The sequence below is a fragment of the Rhinoraja longicauda genome, chromosome 21 (assembly GCF_053455715.1).
Source record: "Rhinoraja longicauda isolate Sanriku21f chromosome 21, sRhiLon1.1, whole genome shotgun sequence".
In the NCBI taxonomy this organism is placed as follows: Eukaryota; Metazoa; Chordata; class Chondrichthyes; order Rajiformes; family Arhynchobatidae; genus Rhinoraja; species Rhinoraja longicauda.
Genome location: NC_135973.1, coordinates 16,411,801 through 16,435,548, shown reverse-complemented (window position 1 = coordinate 16,435,548; position 23,748 = coordinate 16,411,801). Strand labels below are relative to the sequence as shown.

The window sequence follows — 23,748 nt, the reverse complement described above, 5'->3', positions numbered from 1 at the left end:
TCATGCTTTTCAATTACACCGCGCCATATACCATTTCTGCCTGAATGCAGGAGCACAAAGAACAATTGTTACCTGCTGCATATTTTTGATCCCAGTGTCGTGGATTAAAGTTGATTATTTTAATGAAATATAATCCAATCATTCACACCCACCTAAACTGACGGCCATTTCATACCATAGCCCTTTTGGATAAGAAAGAACATGCACAATATCGCACAGAATACTCCAAAGCACGTTACAGCCATTACACTCCTTTTAGTGTAATTACATTATGTAATGTGGAAAATGCATATTGATCTCAGCCTAAGAGCAGTAGGGCGATGGCAAGATGGTCTGCTTCCATGCAGATGGCTGCATTTTTGAATAGCGGACCAGGAAGAAGAGAGTCATGTAACCTTTTCTTGAATTGAAAGTGCTACTAGCTTATTACTCAAGTCCAGTTTATTGCCATATGTACATATGTGGTGGGGTATAGGTACAATGAAAATCTTGCTTACAGCAATATCGCAGGTACACAGACACAGCCAAACACACATTGTTACATAAAACACAGATGCTGCCTGTCCCGCTGAGTTACTCCAGCTTTTTGTGTCTATCTTCAGTTTAAACCAGCATGTGGAGTTAACATAGAAAACAGGTGCAAGAGGAGGCCATTCAGCCCTTCGAGCCAGCACCGCCATTCATTGTGATCATGGCTGATCGTCCCCAATCAATACCCCGTGCCTGCCTTCTCCCCATATCCCTTGATTCCACTCGCCCCGAGAGCTCTGTCTAACTCTTTCTTAAATCCATCCAGTGATTTGGCTTCCACTGCCCTCTGTGGCAGAGAATTCCACAAATTCACAACTCTCTGGGTGAAAAAGTTTTTTCTCACCTGAGTTTTAAATGGCCTCCCCTTTATTCTAAGACTGTGGTCCCTGGTTCTGGACTCACCCAACATTAACATAGAAAATAGATGTAGGAGGAGGCCATTTGGCCCTTCGAGCCAGCACCGCCATTCATTGTGATCATGGCTGATCGTCCCCAATCAATACCCTGTGCCTGCCTTCTCCCCATATCCCTTGAGTCCACTAGTCCCTAGAGCTCTATCTAACTCTCTTAAATCCATCCAGTGATTTGGCTTCCACTGTCCTCTGTGGCAGAGAATTCCACAAATTCATAACTCTCTGGGTGAACATTTTTTTTATCACCACAGTTTTAAATGGCCTCCCCTTGTTTCTAAGACTGTGGCCCCTGGTTCTGGACTCGCCCAACATTGGGAAATTTTTTCCTGCATCTAGCTTGTCCAGTCCTTTTATAATTTTATATGTTTCTATAAGATCCCTCTCATCCTTCTAAACTCCAGTGAATACAAGCCTAGTCTTTGCAATCTTTCCTTACATTTCAGTCCCGCCATCCCAGGGATTAATCTCGTGAACCTACGCTGCACTGCGCTTCAGAGTGTCGCTGAGGATCCTTCATTGCTTCTACTCTGGGGCTGTAGAGAGCATCCTGTCCGGCAACATTACAGTCTGGTTTGGGAACAGCTCTGCCCAGGACAGGATAGCCCTGCAGAGAGTAGTGCGTTCGGCAGAACGCACCATGGGAACTACACTCGTCCCCCTGCAGGACCTATACATCAGGAGGTGCAGATCCAGAGCAAGCAAGATCATGAGGGACCCCTGCCACCCCAGTAACGGACTGTTCCAGATGCTACGGTCAGGCAAACGCCTCCGCTGTCACACTGTGAAAACGGAGAGGATGAGACGGAGCTTCTTCCCACAGGCCATCAGGACTGTCAACTTCGATAACCCCAGAGACTAAATTTTGTCGACACTTTTTGTGCTATGTTTAGTAACTTATTAACTTTATTTATATGCTGTAACTGTAATTATTTTTGTGCACAACCCGCAGGCATTGCCACTTTCATTTCACTGCACGTCGAGTATGTGTATGTGACAAATAAATTTGACTTGACTTGACTCAATTACAAGGATGTCCTTCCTCAAATTAGGAGACCAAAACTGTGCACAATACTCCAGATGTGGTCTTACCAGGGCCCTATACATCTGCAGAAGAACCTCTTTACTCCTATACTGAAATCCTCGTTATGAAGGCCAACATTCCATTAGCTTTCTTCACTGCCTGCTGTACCTGCACGCCAACTTTCAGTGACTAGTGTACAAGGACACCCAGGTCTCGCTGGACCTCCCCCTTACCTAACCTAACTCCATTGAGATAATATAAGAAGATAACTGCAGATGCTGGTACAAATCGAAGGTTTTTATTCACAAAATGCTGGAGTAACTCAGCAGGTCAGGCAGCATCTCGGGAGAGAAGGAATGGATGACGTTTCGGGTCGAGACCCTTCTTCAGACCCTTATCCATTGAGATAATAATCTGCCTCCTTGTTTCTGCCGCCAAAGTGGATAACCTCACATTCATCTATATTATACTGCATCTGCCACGCATCTGCCCACTCACTGAACCTGTCCAGGTCACCCTGTAACCTCCTAACATCCTCTTCACAGTTTACACTGCCACCCAGCTTTGTGTCATCCGCAAACTTGCTAGTGTTGCTTCTAATTCCCTCTTCCAAATCATTAATATATATGGTAAACAGTTGTGGCCCCAACACCGAGCCTTGCGGCACTCCACTCGCCACTGCCTGCCATTCTGAAAAGGACCTGTTTACTCCTAATCTTTGCTTCCTGTCTGCCAACCAATTTTCTATCCATGTCAATACCCTACCCCCCAATACCATGTGCTCTAATTTTAGTCACCAATCTCCCGTGCGGGACCTTATCAAAGGCTTTCTGAAAGTCTAGATACACTACATCCACTGGCTCCCCTTCATCCATTTTACTTGTCACGTGCTCAAAAAATTCCAGAAGATTAGTCAAGCATGATTTCCCTTTCATAAATCCATGCTGACTTGGACTTATCCTTTTACTGCTATCCAAATGCACCGTTATTACCTCTTTAATAATTGACTCCAGCATCTTTCCCACCACCAAAGTCAGGCTACCTGGTCTGTAATTCCCCGTTTTCTCTCTCGCTCCTTTCTTGAAAAGTGGGATAACATTAGCTATCCTCCAATCCACAGGAACTGATCCCGAATCTATTGAACATTGGAAAATGATCACCAATGCGTCCACTATTTCTAGAGCCACCTCCCTGAGAACCCTGGGATGCAGACTATCAGGCCCAGGGGATTTATCATCCTTCAGTCCCATTAGTCTACAAAATTCTATTTCTCGCCTAATGAAAATTTATTTCAGTTCCTCTATCCCCCTAGATCCTCTGTCCTCCAGTACATCTGGGAGATTGTTTGTGTCTTCCTTAGTGAAGACAGATCCGAAGTACCTGTTCAACTCTTCTGCCATTTCCTTGTTACCCATAATAATTTCACCCGTGTCTGCCTTCAAGGGACCCACATTTGACTTTGCTACTCTTTTTTTCTTAACATATCTAAAGAAGCCTTTACTGTCCTTCTTTATATTCTAGGCCAGCTGCCCCTCGTACTTCATCTTTTCAGCCCCGTATTGCCTGTTTTGTTACCTTCTGTTGTCCTATGAAAGAACATTGGGAACATTTTTCTTTCCTACACATTTCGTCTACACTGCAAAATCCCCTCAAGGTTTGCCTACTTTGAAGATGTTCTCCTCCTCCCTCCGATGAGAGTTTGGCAACATCCTCTACATCATCGTCTATATCTCTCCTTTCCCTTTCCCGTGACTTTCAGTCTGAAGAAGGGTCTTGACCCGAAACATCACCCATTCCTTCTCTCCAGAGATGTTGCCTGTCCCGCTGAGTTACTCCAGTTTTGTGTGTCTGTCTGCACATAGAAATGTCTGGTCCAATTTTGTGTTGGCTTAATTTCATTTGACAATGATTACTGGCACATACTCCAGGAAAAATTGTGTTTTATGTGCTTACTGTAGAAAAACAAAAAGGTCACTAATTGATCTGATTTCCATATTAGGGCATCTTTAATAAACGATCTATCCTCTCTCGGTTTATTGACAAAGAGGAAGCATTTTCATATCTTCCTCACAATTTCTCTAAAATTATTCATCTTGACTGAGAAAGGGAGAGGAAAAAAGGAAGGGCAAGCAGCATGGAGGGAGATGGGTGAAAGAAAGAGCAGATGGTCAGGAAGTTGATCAAAAGGGAGAGTGGGGGAAATGCATAGATCACTGGAAGGAGTGGGCAGGGAGAGGTGGGACAAGGCCAAGGGAAGGGCACAAGGGATGAGAGGTGGTTAGGAGTGGTTGCATGGGGAAGCGAGGGAGAGGGGAGACACATGAGTGATGGACTCCGTGGAAACCTAAAGGGAATGTGGAGATATATATTTGTCTCTGCATCTCAGTTTCTGTTCATTTTGCGCTGTTAATCCTCCTCGGATTACTTTGCTCGCCATCCGCCACTACCAGTGGGCATCCCGCAACTCAACAACGCTCTTCAGGAAGCGAGTGTGGCTGGCGTAGAGCTGCAGATTCTGGTCGATGTCCAACCACTGGACGTCCCCGGCATCGTCACCTGCATGTAGATTCAGGTCTCCCACGCTGTCCCCTAGAAAGAGAGGCTCCATTACTACCAGAGCAAGTGATCAGCACCTCTGACACTGATTCCAACAAAAGCGGGGCCTTGTGTCCGTATACTGCCTTGAGCAACCTCCAGATATCCCAAACTGCTTTACAGCCAACCCTCTCTGGAGCCTGAAGTTATCGGTTCCTCTTCCTCAACTTTTCATCTTCCTTGTTCAACTTTCTCCCTGCCTTCCTCATCTCCATGCTCCTTCACCACCACCCTTCCTCCACTTCCCACTTCCAGCGACACCTTCCCACACATACCAGCATCATCATGGAAATTCACAGCCAGCGTCTCCATCCAGGCGTTGTCGGTGTTCCGAGGATCATCCACATATCCTGTGTATATCTGGGGTGAGAGTATGGGTGAGGCACAATGAGCTAGAGCACACCTGACAAAAGTATATTTTGAGCCAAGGATAGCTTTAAATTACATACTAATCACCAGGTTAACCATGCTGACTCCCACTCAACCCCAGTACAATCCCTAGCCCAATTCCCCACAAATCTCAAAAGCTTCTACTTAGACCACTCACAATCTACTCCAGGCCCTCTACACCTCAACCACAGACTCCGCTTCCTGACTCTAATGCTCACAACCCAATGGTTCCACATCATCCATTTCACATCCCAAACCCCACATCTCAACCCTATCCACCTTAGAGCCATGGAGAGGTACAGGCCCTCGGCCCACCAAGTCCACACCAACCATTTACACCAATCCCATATATTGCATTCTCTCCACATTCCCTTTAGGTTTCCACGGAGCCCATCACTCATTGACACACCAAGGGGGATTTACAGTGTGCAATTAACCCATCAGCCTACACATCTTTGGGGCATGGGAGGAAACCAGTGCACTGGGAGGATGTGCAAACTCCATACAGACAGCCCCCAAGATTAGGATTAATCATGGGTCCCTGGTGCTGAGGCAAGGATTTATTAGTTGTACCTCTGCGCCACCACACTCAAATAACACACCCCATCCAATTGCAACTCCTTTCAAACAACACCCATAGAATTAAATTCTCCTTCCTCATTTGCTCCTGCATCCTCACCCTCAAAATAAGCAGCCCAAAATCCCAGAGGAACTGTGCCAATAGAGTAATTGCACAGGACCATGGAACTGATGCTGGCCCTGGATGGGTCAACTCTCCATCCCTGAGCGCGCAAAGATCAAGAAACAGGCCTTGCCCCGGCTCACCTTCACGGCGTTCTCTTTGCAGAAAATGGCTTGGAACTGTTTTCTCATGCGAACCTTCTCAGGGCCAGGAAGTTTGAGAGAATTGAGCGCCTCTTCCCCAAACTCGCGCTTCAGCGTGGTGGACAGTTGCTCACCAGCATCCACCATTCCCTGCCGCGAGACAGAGAGGCAATTATAGTCAGCTGAAAATACTGCTCAAATCAAACTGTTCAGTCCAATGGCTTGGGATCTAGGAGAGGGGAGCGCTCCATAATCCATTGCCCTTGATTTCCGAGATGAAGGGATCTTTGGCTGTGGCCCGGGATTACGTGAGAAGGAACCAAAATAATAACATAAATTTGTGCACAGCATCCTTGGATATCTGAGCGTCAGGGATACAAAGCAGATCTGCGTGCAAATGGTGGCAGGATTGAATGAAACAGAGAGTTAGTAACATGTGACTACAATTTAGTACCAGCCTTCATGTGATCAGCAGAAATACAAACAGGTAATTTTGGAAATACCCAGCTGATCCGGCAGCATATGGATGACAGAAACTGTTCATGTTTCTGGCACAAGGGCAAAACAGAGGTGCAGCTGGTAGAGCTGCTGCTTCACGGCGCCAGAGACCCGAGTTCGATCCCGACATCGGGTGCTGTCCGTGTGGAGTTTGCACATTCTCCCTGTGACTGCGAGTTTCCGCCAGGTGTTAAGCATTCCTCCCACATCCCAAAGACGTTGGTTTGTAGGTAAATTGGCTCCTGTACATTGTCCCCTAGTATGTTGGGAGTGGATGAGAAAGTGGGATCACATAGAACTAGTGTGAACAGGTCAGTGTGGACTTGGTGGGCCCAAGGGGCAGTTTCCACGCTGTATCTCTGAAACTAAAGTTAGAGGGCCTCTCATCGCAATATTGACTTTAATAACTTGTCAAACCCCTGCCAATTTGGTCTGGAGGCCCTAGAAATTAAAGACGAGGCAAATTTTCAGGGCTTTAAAAAAACAACTTTCATCAAAGATTTATTTATTTGATTCAAAAATATTGATGTTGATGGAAAAGGCAGTTTGATTGTGTCTCAGAATTCAGGTAATGCATTGCTTGGGGATCAGTGGGCCAGTGTGACAATAGGCCAGCTCATCAATGGGAAGGAACAGGGTTTGTTGGAGCCAAAAAACGTAATGAAGCTTTCTGGAATACAACTACCTCTGGAGTTGGGAGGGTTTGGTCCTCGTCCAAAGCAGCGTTCTTATGTGGGCACACACGAAGAAAGAAACAGGAATCAAGTAATTTGTTCCTCTTGAATGTTTGTCTTTCTTGCAATATGATTCAAGATGTATGATGAAATCCAACACTCACACCTCCATAACTAGATGCTTCCCAATAAGAAACACGAGGAAAAATCCACAAAGTCGGTCCTGAATGGGAGGCCGTGTCCTGTCCACTGGCCCAGTATTAATGACGAGGCAAGTTTTGATGGGTCAGTTTGGCTTTTCTTGCCAGTAATCTACACTCACATCCTGCCAGACCCAAAGTTGGCAGAAACCACAAGACTGATGTGTCTTGTCCAAGATTGAGGTGAAAGGGTAGACTGTGTAAGGATGGCGACTCAAGGAACTGCAGATGCTGTACTTTTGAGCAAAACATAAACTGTTATAGAGTTACTCAGCGGGTCAGGAAGCAACTTTGGAAGGAACGGGAAGGCGATGTTTTGGACCAGGACTCTTCTTCAAACCGATTGTAGAAAAGGGGAGAAAGCTGGAAAAGAGGAATGGGGATGGGACAAAGCCTGGCAAGTGATAGGTGGATAAAGTGAGGAGATTTTGATTGCAGGTGGATGGAGTGAGTGACCAAGGCCAGAAATGAAAAGGAGACAAAAGGGGGTCAGATAAGGAAAGTAGAGGAGTGAAATATAAAACCAGAGGGAAGGATATAGGTGGAAGGGAATGGGGAAGGGGACACTAAAGAGGGACAGGATAGTTGGAGAAATGGGTGTGAACCCAGGTGGGGTCGGGCACAGGAAAGAGAGAGGGGATGGGGGAAGTATTACTTAAAATTGGAGAATTCAATGCTTATATTGTTGGGATGTAAGCTACCCAAGAGGAATATAAGGTTCCATTCCTCCAGTGTGCCTTTGGCTCCACTCTGGAAATGGAGGCTGCCCAGGAAGAAAGATTGGTATGGGAATGGGTAGGAGAGATAAAATGGTTAGCAGCTGGGAGATCCAGGATGTCTTGGTGGACGGAGTGCGTCTTCGGTGAAACGTTCGCCTAGACCACATTGGTCTCACCGACTTAAAGGATGTGTGCTGTACAGTGAGACTATGTTTTCCTCACCCCTGGAATTGCCCATTTCTTGCAGTCCTTCCTCTCTATTGAAATGAACTGTAAGATGGGTTTTCCAGAGAGCTTGTGGATCACCTTTCCGCCTCCTTCTCTCTTCCACCTGCATGAGAGAGAGGTGACAGGACCAAAAGAAAAATGTTGAAAAGCACATTGATATTTATACTAATAAATAATTTGCAGAGACTACTTGTTGGTTAGAGGCTGAGGGGTCAACTATCAGTTAATATGCTTTTGTCCTGTTGTACTCTGTTCTAAATGGTGTGAATTTTCAGGGAAGTAGGTATCGGGAGCGAGAGAGCGACAATAACCAGTCTTGTGTTTTTGTCCATTGCAACAGCAACTGCACATTCAGAGAATGTGAAGGCTGAGAATGGAAAATAATCAGGGAATTGATATAGTAAAGAATGAGATGGGCACAAGACATTGTTTTCTACTTCATCGAGTTGTTAAAATCCTGGTGCCTAAAAGGGCAGTGGAAGAAGAGTCCATCATAACTTTCAAAAAAAGGAAGTTCAGTAAATACTTGCAGGAAGGAAATTTGGTCTGGGAATAAGAGTAGGAGTGGAGTCTAAATCAGAGTTCTTTCAACGAAACACAGGAAGAGAGTTGATGCTTCCCACGTTGCTTTGTGTACAAAATTTACCTCAAGCCTCGAAGCAAGCAGGACTAGAGATAAGAGGCAAGGTTCCTCTGATTATAGGTAGACGCAACATGCTGGGGTAACTCCACGGGACAGAGCAGACTCACTGGTTGAGTCGGTGAGGACGGCTGGTGGCTGCTCTTCCCACAGATGCTCTCACAGGCGTTTCTGCGATACTTTCACCACACACGGTTTTAGCTCATTTTTGATTTACAGACAGTTCTCAGGAACAGAACGCTGTTGTCACCTTGGGACCGCCTATATTCTAGTCGTTAACATACATTATTCATGGGAGCTTGGTATGTGCAAACTGGCTGTTGTATTTCCTCCATTGCAACCATGACCGCATTTCAAATATAAAAGCTGTAAAGTGTTTTGGAATGCCCTGAAGGGGATGAGAAAGTTGGGGCATGCAAGGCTGCCTCTATTTATTTACGTACCGTGTAACAATAGAATCAGCTGCATGGTTTGGTCCCCACTTTCCCAGCAAGCCTCGAGAAATCATTCCTGTTCTTCCCATCGGATTCCTAGGAATAACAGCGAGAACCATTGAAGTTTCATACCGCCTCAGTGACAAATCATGAAACTAGCATGAATTGAGTGAAAGGCACACACCACATCATATGCATCAATCTTGTGACATTGTTCAGTGAGTTGTAAGTGATCATTTTGCAAGTTCAGAAGCACAATTGCATGCATGGCATAATGTGTTGCTGTGCAAGTGGACCCAGATGGTATCAGGCTTGTATGACAATAAGTTAATGCAGAGTTTGATCAACAGTGGAACAGACTGATTGTTAAACTTTAGTCACTAGGTTAATGATAGGTATGATATCTGGAAGCCAATTTAGTTTAGTTTAGTTCAGAGAGATACTGTGCGGAAACAGACCCTTTGACTCACCGAGTCCGCATCGACCCAACAATCCCCGCACACAAACCCTATCCCTCACACTCAGCACAATTTACAATTTTCCCAAGCCACAATAAACCTACAAATCTGCACATCTTTGAAGTGTGGGAGGAAACCAGAGCTCCCACAGAAAACCCATGCAGGTTGCGGGGAGAACGTACAAACTCTGTACAGACAGCACCCGTAGTCAGGATCAAACCCAGGTCTCTGGACCTGTACGGCAACAACTGTACCGCTACGCCACCATGTCGCCCGGTGAACATTTTTTAGATGCAAGACTTTCTCTAAGTGTTAGTGACCTGATTTGTCATATCACCTTTGTTACCTCAAGTCTGACTATATTTAAAAATTAAGTTAGTGGCTTAACCACACCATAAACTTTCATCCAAAAGCACTGCTCCCAGATTCCTAATTCCAATATGATTGTTGATCCAGGATTTTAAGAATCTCAGTAGGAAAAAAACTGCAGATGCTGGTTTAAATAGAAGGTAGACACAAAATGCTGGAGTAACTCAGCGGGTCAGGCAGCATCTCGGGAGAGAAGGAATGGGATTTTAAGAATCTTACCCTTGTTCTCCAATCCCGTCATCACTCCCTGTCACTGACCCCTCTTGCAAGCAGTGAAAAAAACTAAGTACACAGTATGGGCTTGGTTCAGCACAGTGGTAAGAAAGTAGTTGAAACATCCAGGGTGTGTGCAGAAAATATTGTTTGCTTACTGGTACACTATCGCAAAGTGTTAGGTTTAAATTGACCCTCGAGTCATAGACTACTTCTCCAATAACATTCTCAGAAATTGATGCATTTTTTAGAAACCATTTTTCAGAATCATCATCAAGTGAATTGGGATATGCCCACATCAAGGATACTTTATATATAAACATGGGTATTGATGTTTTGCTGAATAAATTCCGCTCAAAATGTGTTTTCGTTGTATTTATCCATCCTTCTAAAATATGCTATCCCTACTCTTTGCTGGACCCCTTAAGTATTTTGTTCTTAATTCACTAGAGGTGGGCATTATCAGACATGTCACCATTCACTGACCAAGCCTAATTAGCTTGACCTTTTCGGAACATTTAAAAGGGCAGTTAAGAATCAATCAAATCACACTAAGGCTGGAATCAGACAGGGCAAGGAGAGAAATTTAATTTCCTGAAGGATATGACTGAACCAGTTGGGTTTTTATGAGAATCTACCAAATCAGTGGTCCCATTTGCACTTCTGATAATTCATTACCTGAGTTTAAATTTCACACCTATCGCAGTGGGATTCAGATCAATGGCCCATAACCATGTACTGGTCCAACTAGGCCAAGATCTCCTACATCCCATTATGATTCCATTGAATGTTTATTAAACTTTAATGAGCTTACTTTTCAATGTTCATTTGAGAGTGGTTGATTTTTTCATGTTCATACACTTTAGACAATGAATTGATAAGTGCTGTTTTATTGTGCTCTGATTAATGAAGATAAGTCCATCTTTCTCTGACATGTTAATCAATATTGAGAGGCTGAATCTGTGTTTTAGCTGAATCTCTGGAGACTAATACTCTGCAGTATTGATTGTTTGGACTGAGATGTCGGTTACCTTTGTAAACTACACTGCTAAATGTTTAAACACAAGCATTGACAAGCCTGTTATTTCTCCTGTGCATGAGCCCAAGTCTCCAGTGATAATTCTGCCAAGTTCATAAATAGTTCTCATTTTCTCCATAATATTCACAGTCACCTTACAATTTGTTGTGCATTTGAATTCTGAAATAAACTCTAGCAAATTATTAATTCCATCATCTGGAATAACTTGGAATTTTGAAAAAGCATCCAAAGATGTGTGAGTTTGTAGGTTAATTGGCTTCTGTAAATTGCCCCCAGTGTCTGGGTGTGGTAAAGTGGGGCAACATGGAACTTATGCTGGAATTTAGAAGATTGAGGGGGGATCTTATAGAAACTTACAAAATTCTTAAGGGGTTGGACAGGCTAGATGCAGGAAGATTGTTCCCGATGTTGGGGAAGTCCAGAACAAGGGGTCACAGTTTAAGGATAAGGGGGAAGTCTTTTAGGACTGAGATGAGAAAGTTTTTTTTCACACAGAGAGTGGTGAATCTGTGGAATTCTCTGCCACAGAAGGTAGTTGAGGCCAGTTCATTGGCTATATTTAAGAGGGAGTTAGATGTGGCCCTTGTGGCTAAAGGGATCAGGGGGTATGGAGAGAAGGCAGGTACGGGATACTGAGTTGGATGATCAGCCATGATCATATTGAATGGCTCGAAGGGCCGAATGGCCTACTCCTGCACCTATTTTCTATGTTTCTATGTGAATGGGTGCTCGATGATCGGCGTGGGCTCATGGGCCGAAGGGCCTGTTTCCATCCTTTATATCTAAAACTACAACTTTTGACCTATCCATTGGATATGGGCAATGTTCACAAGGCGTATATTTTGTGTCCTTCTCAAATTCCTGGAAGTTCTAAACAGCAATTAATCCTCAACTAACGTTACCGATATCAGAAAAACACGTTCACATCTTAAAGTAATGAAAAGTGTTGGGTAAATGCGAGTCATTCCTGCTTCATCCTAAGGCACAGCCAACTTGTGGGGTGACCTCTGGTATTTCACCCTACCATTCACTGTTTATTTTCAGATAATACAACTATGGAAAAGTCACAGTCCAACACAATCCAACTACTCAATTGCCATAAAATCATGTTTCTAAAGGGAGTACACATATAAAAATTAATACTGGCAGCCTTCACAGATTTCCTCCATCTCCTACTTCAAAAATATCCCTGATGCCGAAACATAGGATATTTGAGAAAAAGAACTTAGCACAGACTAAGTATTGAACCTTTGAATTTTTAAATGAGCTAGTGTTGGAAATATATAATTGCAAAAATATACAAACATACACAGTCACCAACAATAATGATGAGGTGACATAATTTTCTTTATTTCTAATTTAACTTACCAAAATCACCTGATGCAATTGACAAAGGTTACCAAACAGAATCTCTTTCTAAACCAGTTAGATGATATTAAAGCAGGTAACAAAAGCTTAATCAATGTGAAGAAGGGGAGTGGGAGGTGGAGGGGTTTGGGGCAGAATCTCTGGTCTGGGAGGCTCGGCAGCTGAGGCGAGTGGGCGATGAATGCAGCAATTAAAGCTGGAGTTAGAAGGCGGACATTCTCGGACTTCATGAGCCTGTCACTGCTTCAAAACACGATAGCTCACGCCCCAGTTGAAACAAATGAGTGGAATCAGCACTCACCGAGGCAGGTTGTCCTTGTCCAGATCATACACACCCTGGTAGCTCCTCCGATCGATTAGCCCATCCAGTGCATTGAAGCGCGGAACATGTTTCAGTCGGCTACAAACGATATGGTAGTTTGATTTTAATTCTATGCGTTGTGAAGTTAACATCAATCATGAGACAACTCCGTAAGCATTGTGGTGCAGCACAGAATGAAGGGTGCCACACGATTTAGCCACACATAATTGTGGAACTTGGGTTAGGTATTTGGCTCTCAAAGCCTGCTCTGCCATTCAATCTACCACCTCAGCAGCACTTTCCAATGCTGACCACATATTCCTTGATTCACTTCATATCTGTAAATGTATCAATCTGTAGTAAATAAGCCACTGAGCGTTCACAGCACTCCAGGTGGAAAATTTCAAAGATTCACAACACTCATTTAATTGCATCCCATCAGTCTGGAATAGCTTGGCCTGTATGTTGAGACAATAACCTCTGATTCTACACACACCAGCCAGGGGAAACATCAACAGAACATCTACCCTGTCAAGCCTCTCAAAGGCTTTGTGTTTCAATGAAATCACCTCTCATTCTTTAAAATACAAAGTCCCAGTCTGCTGAATCTATCCTCCTGCAACAGACCTGCCATTCCGGGAAAATCTGGTAAACCTTTGATGCACCCTCTCTATTGCAGGTAGGTTGGGACACCAGACAATATCCACATGGTCTCACCAGCACCCGATATAATGGCATCAAGGGCCATCATTCTGTTTTACTTTCATAACTGTTTTCAATCTCTCACCATTAAAAAAAAACTTTCAAAGAAGATAGACACAAAATGCTGGAGTAACTCAGCAGGACAGGCAACATCTCTGGATAGAAGGAATGGGTGACGTTTTGGGTAGAGACCCTTCTTCAGACCTTTTAAAACTTGTTTTTTTGAACTCTTAGCAGATTTATATTTATACTCTCATATTACTGCTTATTTCATCAATACTTTTTGCCTTCCTTTGCTGAATTTTGAAGTTTTACAAATCCTCAGGTTTACTGGGGTTTTTTGCACCATTGATTTGATCCAATTCCACACATAACTCGCAATGCCAACCATAACTAGACATATTTTCCTGTTGTCCTTTTTGGCCTAATAACTCCAAGCGTTTATTACTTAAAAATTAGTAATGAGTGGTTTGCTGTCACGCCTTTTATGGTAGATTCGAGCTTTACCCGAAACGTCACCCATTCCTTCGTTCCAGAGATGCTGCCTGTCCTGCTGAGTTACTCCAGCTGTTTGCGTCTATCTTTGGTTTAAACTAGCATCTGCAGTTCCTTCTTACACAACACTAATCTCGTTCCTTTGTCGTTTGCTTTATTCAGACTCGACCCTGGTCTCAGCATGAACTTAATCATTTAAAATTTATAGGTAAATTGTTATAATTTCATTATGATTACAGTTCTTTAAGACTCCTGAACTAATAGATCAGCAATAGACCCTTAGCGCAATAAACCAATAGTCTGAAGAAGGGTCTCGACCCGAAACGTCGCCCATTCCTTCTCTCCTGAGATGCTGCCTGACCTACTGAGTTACTCCAGCATTTTGTGAAGCAATAAACCCTTTGTCATTAAATAATAGCAGATCCACAATACCCCGTAAACTTCAGTAATTCATCAACATTCAGATCTAGAAAACCATCTCTTATACACTCCATTAATTCATCCTTCGTGCTAGTACAGTTCACTTGGTTTGCCCAGCCTATATATAGACTATAGTCCCCCCGATTATTATATAACCTTACTATATGCAGCTAAGATTGCCTGATTTATACTATGCCATTCATTACCAGTGGTGTTTAGCGACTGTAGACAAATCCCATCAATATGTCCTGCGTTTTTCTGTTCCGTAGCTCCACCTAAACTGATTCTACGACTTAGCTCTCCACACTAGGTTCCTTCCTTTCCACTGACTTTATTTCATTCTTTGGTATCTGAAGTACTCTACTTCCTTTCCATTTTTTATACCCATGCTAAAAGTTAGGTTTTCTGGAATTATGGGTCACTTCATATCCACATCTCAGTCATGGCTGTTAGACCCTACCTATTTATTTCTACACGTGGCATTTATTCACCCATCTTATTACTAATTCTGCACAAAGCAACCCGTGCTACACTCTCTGATCACAGCCTACTAATCAGGGAGAACTGTGATCCTCCCAATTATGCAGAGCCTTGGAGAGTGAAAACCATGGGAGGGTTTCACTTCTTCAAAGTACACACACCTCCATATTCCTAATGCCCCACCACTCCTGCTATTTTCCTATCTTATCCCATCTTCCCTTTCCTAATCTCACTCCCTGACAATCCTGCCTTCTCTTCTTCCTCTTAATCTCACTCTTTCCCCACATCCTAATTATTTTCCTATCCAGTTCAATTGTCCTCCCCAGCTCACAATCCCATCCCGATTTCCTCTCAAAAACCTGTTCCTTCTCCCTGATCTTTTTCTAATATTCCCCTCTCCACATTTACTCTGCTATTCCTGCCTCTCTGTCTTCCCAATTCCCTCCCCAACCCATGAAACGTTACCTAAAGTCAGGATCAGCCCATTCTGGCCCAGCCTTGACAACCTCTGCCGTGTAGTCCACCGGATCATATTCTGCCCACTCTGTGCTCCAGCTGACTTTATCTCTGTGGACCGGGAACCGCTTGACCTGTGTCCCTGGGTAGGGCGAGCTTCGTGCCTTGATGTGAATCATCGACGCCCCTGTATCGCAAAGCATGACGGGGCACACAGGGTAAAGTTCAGGTGGACACCAACTGGACTGGAGGAGACTGGTGCTGAAATAGACAACATTACCATTAGGAGTTTGCTTCCTCAGGATTCCAACCATTCACCACCAATTCTCTTCATTGCTTACACACATACTACACATTACAAGGATGTTGCCAGCACTCGAGGGCCTGAGCTACAGGGAAAAGTTGGGCATGAAGGGAATAAACAAGGTAAATGCACGAGAGTCTTTTACCTAGGGGAGGGGGGATTAAAAACCAGAGGACATAGGTTTAAGGAACCTGAGGGGCAACTTTTTCCACACAGAGGGAGGAATGAGCTACCAGAGAAGGTAGTTGAAGCAGGTACTTTTATAGCATTTAAAACACACTTGGACAGGTACATTGAAAAGGAAAGATTGAGGCACATAAGCCAAACTGGGGCAAATGGAACTAGTTTAAGTGGGGCATCAGGACAGCATGGATGAGTTGGGCAAAATGGCCTATTTGTGTGCTATATGACTTTCATGAAGCATGCTACTGACTGTGACATGTTTTAGGAGCAATCTGGATCAGGAAAAGCACAACATAAATGTAAATCTGTGCTTTATTACTTTAGCCCTTTTAGTATTTAGAGATACAGTGCGGAAACAGGCCCTTCTGCCTGTCTAGTCCATGCTGACCAGCGATCACCCCATACACAAGCACCATCCTACACACTAGGGACAATTCACAATTTTAACAATGTCAGTTAGTCTACAAACCTGCACGTTTTTGGGGTGTGGGAGGAAACCAGAGCACCCAGAGAAAATCCACATGGTCACAGGGAGAATGTACAAACTCCGTACAGACAGCAACTGTAGTCAGGATTGAAGCTGGGTCTCTGGCGCTGTAAGGCAGTAACTTTACCATTGTACCACCCTTACATTCCAGAGGCTTTTAGTCTGTAGAATTCTCCACATATCCCCAGCATTACTTTTATCACTCATGCAGCCTAGTTGCAACCTTCAATACCGCACACGTTCTCCTCTTTCTCTCCGACTGCTCGATATTCACACTGTATTTCTTACAACTGACATTTCCTCTGATTACTTGCCTATTTTACTGCTCCACCCTGATCTTCACGGACCGAAAGGCTGCCAGCAATTGATCTCCGTGGCTGCTCTTAGTGTCTAAAAGCTATACTGCATCACAGCAACCTGTCCTGTGTAATTTTATTATAATGACCACTTGTTAACTGGTGGACATGACTAATCCTTGCATGACATTGCTTCTGTTATTAGTGGCCTTTCAAGTCAAGAAGTGAAACCAATCAGAAGAACCAAGAGCATAAAAGAGGGGGAAGAAAAAATCAACCATTTCCTCCAACCTAAAAGCACAAAACAATTTAAAGAGACCTCTCGCGTTGTGGCTGTTTAGCAATTTAATCCTTTATAAAGTAAACCATCCAGTTCTATCTTGAAGTGCCAGGTGATACAAGCTGCAATCAAATAGCAGCCTGCAATTTAGTTGGCATCTCAGCAATAGTACAAATCACGGCTGTTAGGCCATGGAAAATAACACTGTCAGTCACACCCCTAGTTCACACTACCCTCAGCTCAGAACCAATACTTCGTGGCTTCCAATCCTCTAACATTGTATGTGCCAAACCAAGAGGCGATGCTAAACTGATCTGCTAACCTGCTTGCTCGGTTATATGTGGCAAAACTATCCCTTTTTGCCGTTGAAGAGCAGCAGGAGAGTTCACCCTGCTTAATATTGATCCCTGACCAAAGTCACTACCCTTTTGTCACATTGCTCGTTGCAAGAAAATTAAACATTCTGTTCCTTGCATCACCATAGCAATTACACTTCGACCACACTGCATTAGTTGTCCAGAAAGGAAAGTGAAAGGAGTTTCATAAATCCACAATTTGTCTTTAACAAACCAAGGTCCTGCCTGCGCACGGCGTATTTTGCTGCACGGTGTAGTCACAGGCGTGAAAAGTTTTGGTTTGATTGTCCAGTTGTCTTATTGTGTCACCCCAGCACTTGCATAAAGACAGGAGCACGAGAAGGCCTGCTCCAGCATTCAGTAAGACACAAAGTGCTGGAGCAACTCAGCAGGTCAGACAGCATCTCTGGAGAACATGGATAGGTGTTGTTTTGGGCCAGGACCTTACTTCAGGCCCTTCTTCAGACTCCGAAGAAGGGACTGAAGAACGGTCCTGACCCAAAATGTCACCTATCCATGTTTTCCAGAGATGCTGCCGGACCTGCTCTGTCACTCTAGTACTTTGTGCCTTGTTTGTAAACCACCACCTGCAGGTCCTTGTTTCTTCATTAAGATCATGGTTGATATACCCACAGTGCATTTCCCTGCATTTTCCCACAAACCCTTTAATATCTAGAAATCTACCGACCAGGCTGGGCCTCTACAGCCCTCTAGGTTTACAAAATTTAAAAGATTCACCTCAAGCAAAGTAATGTCTCTTCATAGACACAAAAAGCTTGAGCACCTCAGCGGGACAGGCAGCATCTCTGGAGAGAAGGAATGGGTGACATTTCGCGGCCTGAAGAAGGGTCTCGACCCGAAACGTCACCCATTCCTTCTCTCCAGAGATGCTGCTTGTCCCGCTGAGTTACTCCAGCTTTTTGTGTCTATCTTCAATTCAAACCAGAATCTGCAGTTCCTTCTTACACAAATGTCTCTTCATCTCCGTCCTAAATGTCTACATCTCTTTCTAAAAACTGTGACCCTTGGTTTTAGACTCCTCAGCTGTGAAATATCTTTTCTGCATCTAGCATGTCAAGCCCTGGAAGAACGTTGTAACTTTCAAGGAAATCTTTATCACATTCTTTATCACATTCTACAGAGTACAAGCCCAGGCTACTTAATCTACCATCAGTAGCCTGATAACTGTTACCTCCAGGTTCAAGAACAGCTTCCTCCAATCAGCCAACAGGTTCTTGAACCGTCCTGCACAACACTAACCATAACCCTTCCTCAGACCGAACCTCTATCTACTTTGTGCTATTTTAGTTTTTCTACGTACTTTTGGTTTTGCACTATGACTATCTAGTTTACTTAAAACAACTGATAACTTAATGTAGATATTTTTTTCTTACTGAGTCTAATGTGCTTGTAAAGCTGCAGTAAGAAATAATTTAATTGTTCAAGTTCATATCCAGAGCATGTGGCAAATAACGATACATGGCTCTCAATTCTTGGTTTCCCTCATCTGTTCTACTGAATACAGCCTCAAAGAACTGCAGGGGATGAGTCAAACATTCTTCCACAGATCCATGCTGATTACTATTATTTTTCTCAAGGTGCCTTGATGCATTTTCAATATAAGGGAAACTAATGTCAATTGTACCCTTGCAACTCTCACTCCAAGCACAGCTGGAATCAAAACTACAACCTTTTGCAGCTTCACCAAATGCGGCTTCACCAAATGAAATAGAATTAAGTCAGCACAGAGCGGAGGATTAAACAGAATTAAACAATTTTGGTGATCTTATCACAGTGGTGCAGCTGGTAGAACTACTGCCTCACAGTGCCAGAGACCTGGGTTCGATCCTGATCTTGGGTGCTATCTGTGTAGAGTTTGCATGTCCTCCCTGTGTGCTCCGTTTCCTCCCATCTCCCAAAGATGTGCGGGTTTGTAGGTTAATTGGCCCCTAGTGTGTGGGGAGCGGATGAGAAAGTGGGATAACTGAATTAGTGTGATCAATTGTTGGTGTGGACTCGATGGGCCAAAGGGCCTGTCCCTGTGCTGTTCCTCAGCGCCACTTCATGCAGTAACTCTCATGCTGCCGTTTCTTCAATATCTAAATATGTATTGAGCTCTCCCTGGAATATACTTGGCAACTCAGCCTCCACAGCCTTCTTGGGGAGAAAATTCCAAAGGTTCTACGACTCCATATAAAGACATTTCTCTTTATCTCAATCATGGCGGGTAACTAATTTTGAGTCAGTGACCTTGGTGCCAGATGCACGAGTCAAGGGGTATTTCAGAGAAGGATATTTGCTGTTGTGCTCAAAATGTCTCGTATTATTTGCCAACCTACCATTTCTATTCTTCAGAACAGAATATCCTTTCACTCTCCTCCACATTTAAAAAAGGTTACATTACACTTTTCCCCAGTATGGGTAATACACACACACCCACCACATTTAGCAAGTCCTTGTCCAATCTTTTAACCCATCCATATATTCCTTAATCTTTGCTGTTTCTTCCTTGAAGCTCATACTGCCACCTAGCTTTGTATCGCGGGGAAACGTGGATAAACTACACCTGGTAAACTCTTTGAAGTCAATGATATAGTTTGTGATGAGCCTGGTCCCAGCACCGATCACAGTTTGACCAGTTAGAGCGAGGCCTTTTTGCTCAACTTGCTGATGCCAACCAAGTTGCCTAACCAAGCTAGTCCCAAATGCCTATGCCTTGCCTGGACCATCTCACTCCAAACCTTTCCTGTCAATGTACTTGTCTATTAAATTCCTATTGAATGTTATAATTATACCCATCTCTGTTAAGTGTTATAATTTTACCCATCTCAATCACTTGTTCTCCCAGCCCATTCCATGTACACTACTTTTTTACAGTCTGAAAATCAACCCTCTACCACCACCTTCTGTCTCCTAACTAAAAACTATATACAATTAGCTTGCTCACCCTGGATTTCATATGATCTAATCTTCCAGACCACGTGGTACCTTATCAAAGGCCTCGCTGAAGTCACTGCAGACAGCGTCTACCAAACTGCTTTCATCAATCCTCTTCAAAAAACGCAATCAACGCCAGTATGTTAGCTTCAGTGCATGTGGTCTAATCTTTTTTTTAAAATGCACATCTGGCACCATATTAAAGGTCTGAAAGTCAAAATACACCATTATCAACTGGTTTTCCCTATCTGTCATGTGTTAGAAATTTGAGAGAGTCAAGGCTCAAGTGTTTTATTGTTATATCCCAGATAGAAAAATGAAATTCTTACTTGCAGCAGCACAACAGAATATGTGAACATTATACATTGTAAACAATATAATAGGCGAGAAAAAAAAGTTCAGTGTGTGTATATGCAGTATACACATACCCACATAGACATATATATTATTATATATTAATATATATATATAAATATATATATATGTATATTATAAATATATATTATATATATTACAATTTTTTTGGTATTTTTTTACTTTGATTTTGATGAAAATGTATTTTTTGATGTTCCAACTGATTATTTGGAATAATGTTAATATATTTCAGTTTCTCCTCACTCTAGACCTGTAAATCCTTAATTATTTTGAGAAGGTTACTACCTTTTTATCCATGAAGCCAAGCACAATATTTAATTTTTGCCATTATTTCCTTATTCCTCAAAATATTTCCTCCTGAATCCAAGTGACTGACATGAATTTTTACTAATCTTTTCCATATCTATAGAGCGGTTACTATTGCTAGGTTTTAGCTCTCCTCAGCAAATCCTGATGCTTTTTTTTGCTGGAAAACTTAGAAGCCTTTTCCTCTGATCAAACACTCATCACTAACTTTCTGTGAAAGCTGATGATGGACCACCTTCATTTTTTGCCTTAAAATGGATATATTCTGTTAACTATATAATAATTCATTATAAGTTAATAATTTGGGGCTTACTTTTTAATGTTTCCCTATCTACCATAGCCAGGTTATATCTCTGCTCTGCATACTTTAATTCAGATTTAATATCCTACTTTCAGACTGAATTAATTCATTTCAATTTTTACATAAATAATTCTCACAAATGTCATTGTACCTGTGTTTTATCCAAAGGAAGCATAGGATGGTAGTACAGAGCATACACAACCACCTTGTCTGATCCATGGTATTTATTTGTGCCTGCCACAAACAGTCACACATTCACAAACAGCACAATATTCCACTCTGTTCCCATTTAGTTCCTCATGTTTACAGTCGCCATCTCCTGTCCACAGTTTAATGTACACTCAAAGGCTTAGTGCCAATCCTTCCTCACTGTTCACTGTCAGGAAAATGCCCAGTGCTGCCACCCCTGCTCACACTCAGCCCTCGCTGCCCCTGATCACACTCGTCCCTCACTCCTCCGCTCACACTCTGGCCTCACTCCCATGCAACCACGGCCCACACTGCCACCGCTCACACTTCAGCCCTCACTGACCACGCTCACACTGGGCCCTTCCTACCCCCCTTCACACTTGCCCCTCACTGCCTCCCACTCACACAGCCCTCACTGCCGCCTTCTTACACTCGGCCCCCACTGACCCTACTCACACGCAACCCTCGCTGTCACCTTCATTCACTCGGCCCTCTCTGCCCCCCTGTTCATGCTTGGCCCTTGCTGCCCTTCGCTCACACCCAGTCCTCACTACCCACTACCTCGGTACACGTGACAATAATAAACGAAACTAACGTGAACCACAACTCCCTGTCACAAAAGGATCTCCCTGTCTCACCCAGGGCTGTCACACCAGAGCTCTCTGATACACCCGGAGCTCCATGCCACACGAGGCGCTCCCTGTCACATCCGGAGCTCCCTGTCACACCTGACGCTCCCTGTCACACCTGGAGCTCTTTCTCACACCTGGAGCTCTGTCACACCTGGAGCTCCCTTACACTTGGAGCTCCCTGTCACACCTTGAGCTCCCTGTCACACCTGGAGCTCCCTGTCGCACTTGGCGCTCCCTGTCACACTTGGCGATCCCTGTCACACCCGGAGCTCCCTGTCACACCTGGAGCTCCCTGTCACACCCGGAGTTCCCTGTCACACCCGAAGCTCCCTGTCGCACACGGCGCTCCCTGCCACACCTTGGGCTCCCTGCCACACCTGGAGCTCCCTGTCACACCTGGAGCTCCCTGTCACACCTGGAGCTCCCTGTCACACCTGGAGCTCCCTGTCACACCTGGCGCTCCCTGTCACACCTGGAGCTCCCTGTCACACCTGGAGCTCCCTGTCACACTTGGCGCTTCCTGTCAAACCACCGACCGCCTTTTCCTTGAACACAGTGACATCAGGGACGCCCCACGCTGCAGGGGAATGGACCAATAAGGACGCGGAGTCAATCGCTAGGTGATGCGGTTCCTCGGTCCGCGGCGAACGTGCTCCGGGCGGGGCGGCGGGGCCGGGGGAAGGGTTTCGGCGCTGGACTGCTGGGTGATCGGGGGCCGGGGGAAGGGTTTCAGCGCCGGACCGCTGGGTGATCGGGGGCCGGGGGAAGGGTGTCAGCACCGGACCGCTGGGTGATCGGGGGCCGGGGAAGGGTTTCAGCGCCGGACCGCTGGGTGATCGGGGGAAGGGTTTCAGAGCCGGACCGCGGAGGTGACCGGGAGCCGGCGGTCACCGTGGAAACGGCCCGATTCTCATCGGGTCCAGGTGAGAGCAGCGTCTCGGCGGCGCCCTCCTCGTCCCGCCTCGCAGCTGCTGAAGCTCCTCCTGTAACCTGGGCCAGGTCATAAGTGACAGGAGCAGAGTTAAGCCATTCGGTCCATCAATCATGGGCCATGATCCTCCTAACCCCATTCTCCTGCCTTCTCCCCATAACCTCTGACACCGGTACTAATCGAGAAAACCCGTACTAATCAGGATGCAGGAGAAACGATCCCGGGACTCTGTGTGGGGTGATGGCGCCCACATCCTCTGTCCCCGCCCCGGGAGGCTCTATGACACCGGACAATCTCCCAGTGTAAAACTATGGCCAACACAGGTCTGACACCCTAGGAGGATGCCACCTCTGGTTCAGTGTTTCACTGTTGCTGCAATGTGACACCGATGATAGTGCGGGACTCCCTCAGTGCTGCCCTGATGCTGATACTTTATAGACACTTGTACCTCGCTAGGTACCGTGACATTCTATGTTTTTACATACAAAGTACACAAAAGAGTCGCCACAAAGGCGCTGTCAAAATTACAAAAAGTACTCATCCCTTCTCCCTTCCCCCTTGGATCCCCCTTTCTTCTTTATTCTCGTCAACGTAATCCAACTCCATTCTAGACCTGATCTCATCCTAGATTAGTCTTGACCCTGGACTAGACTCTTGTGCTGGACCAATGGTGGTGCTGACTTGAACCCCACTGAATGTCTC

At 44.5% G+C, this 23,748-nt stretch overlaps 2 protein-coding genes across 12 annotated transcripts in view; one reads left to right on the top strand and one right to left on the bottom strand.

Moving 5' to 3' along the window:
- Positions 1–229: 229 nt before the first annotated feature.
- LOC144603957 (ADP-ribose pyrophosphatase, mitochondrial-like) lies at positions 230–22,802 on the bottom strand. Of its 10 annotated transcripts, none has more exons than XM_078417824.1 (9): positions 22,652–22,794; positions 20,323–20,519; positions 15,479–15,730; positions 12,917–13,015; positions 9,178–9,264; positions 8,089–8,197; positions 5,776–5,925; positions 4,836–4,920; positions 230–4,554 (listed from the first exon to the last, which is right to left on the bottom strand). In XM_078417824.1, exons 3-9 carry the CDS (start codon positions 15,670–15,672, stop codon positions 4,409–4,411), a joined length of 870 nt encoding a protein of 289 aa, XP_078273950.1. In that variant the 5' UTR covers positions 15,673–15,730; positions 20,323–20,519; positions 22,652–22,794; the 3' UTR covers positions 230–4,408. The 10 variants fall into 10 exon arrangements, with proteins under 10 accessions (XP_078273950.1, XP_078273948.1, XP_078273949.1 ...); XM_078417822.1 differs by having other exon boundaries at positions 21,446–22,783; XM_078417823.1 differs by having other exon boundaries at positions 20,364–20,519; positions 21,446–22,783.
- Positions 22,803–22,962: 160 nt separating this feature from the next.
- The window catches only part of ints1 (integrator complex subunit 1), a 101,845-nt gene continuing 101,059 nt past the window's right edge, over positions 22,963–23,748 (top strand). Inside the window, exon 1 of one of the 2 annotated variants that reach the window (XM_078417829.1) lies at positions 22,963–23,038. The gene's annotated coding sequence lies outside the window, so the exon portion shown is untranslated. Of the gene's footprint in view, positions 23,039–23,304; positions 23,503–23,748 lie in introns of those variants that run through there. The other variant, XM_078417831.1, reaches the window with a different exon arrangement.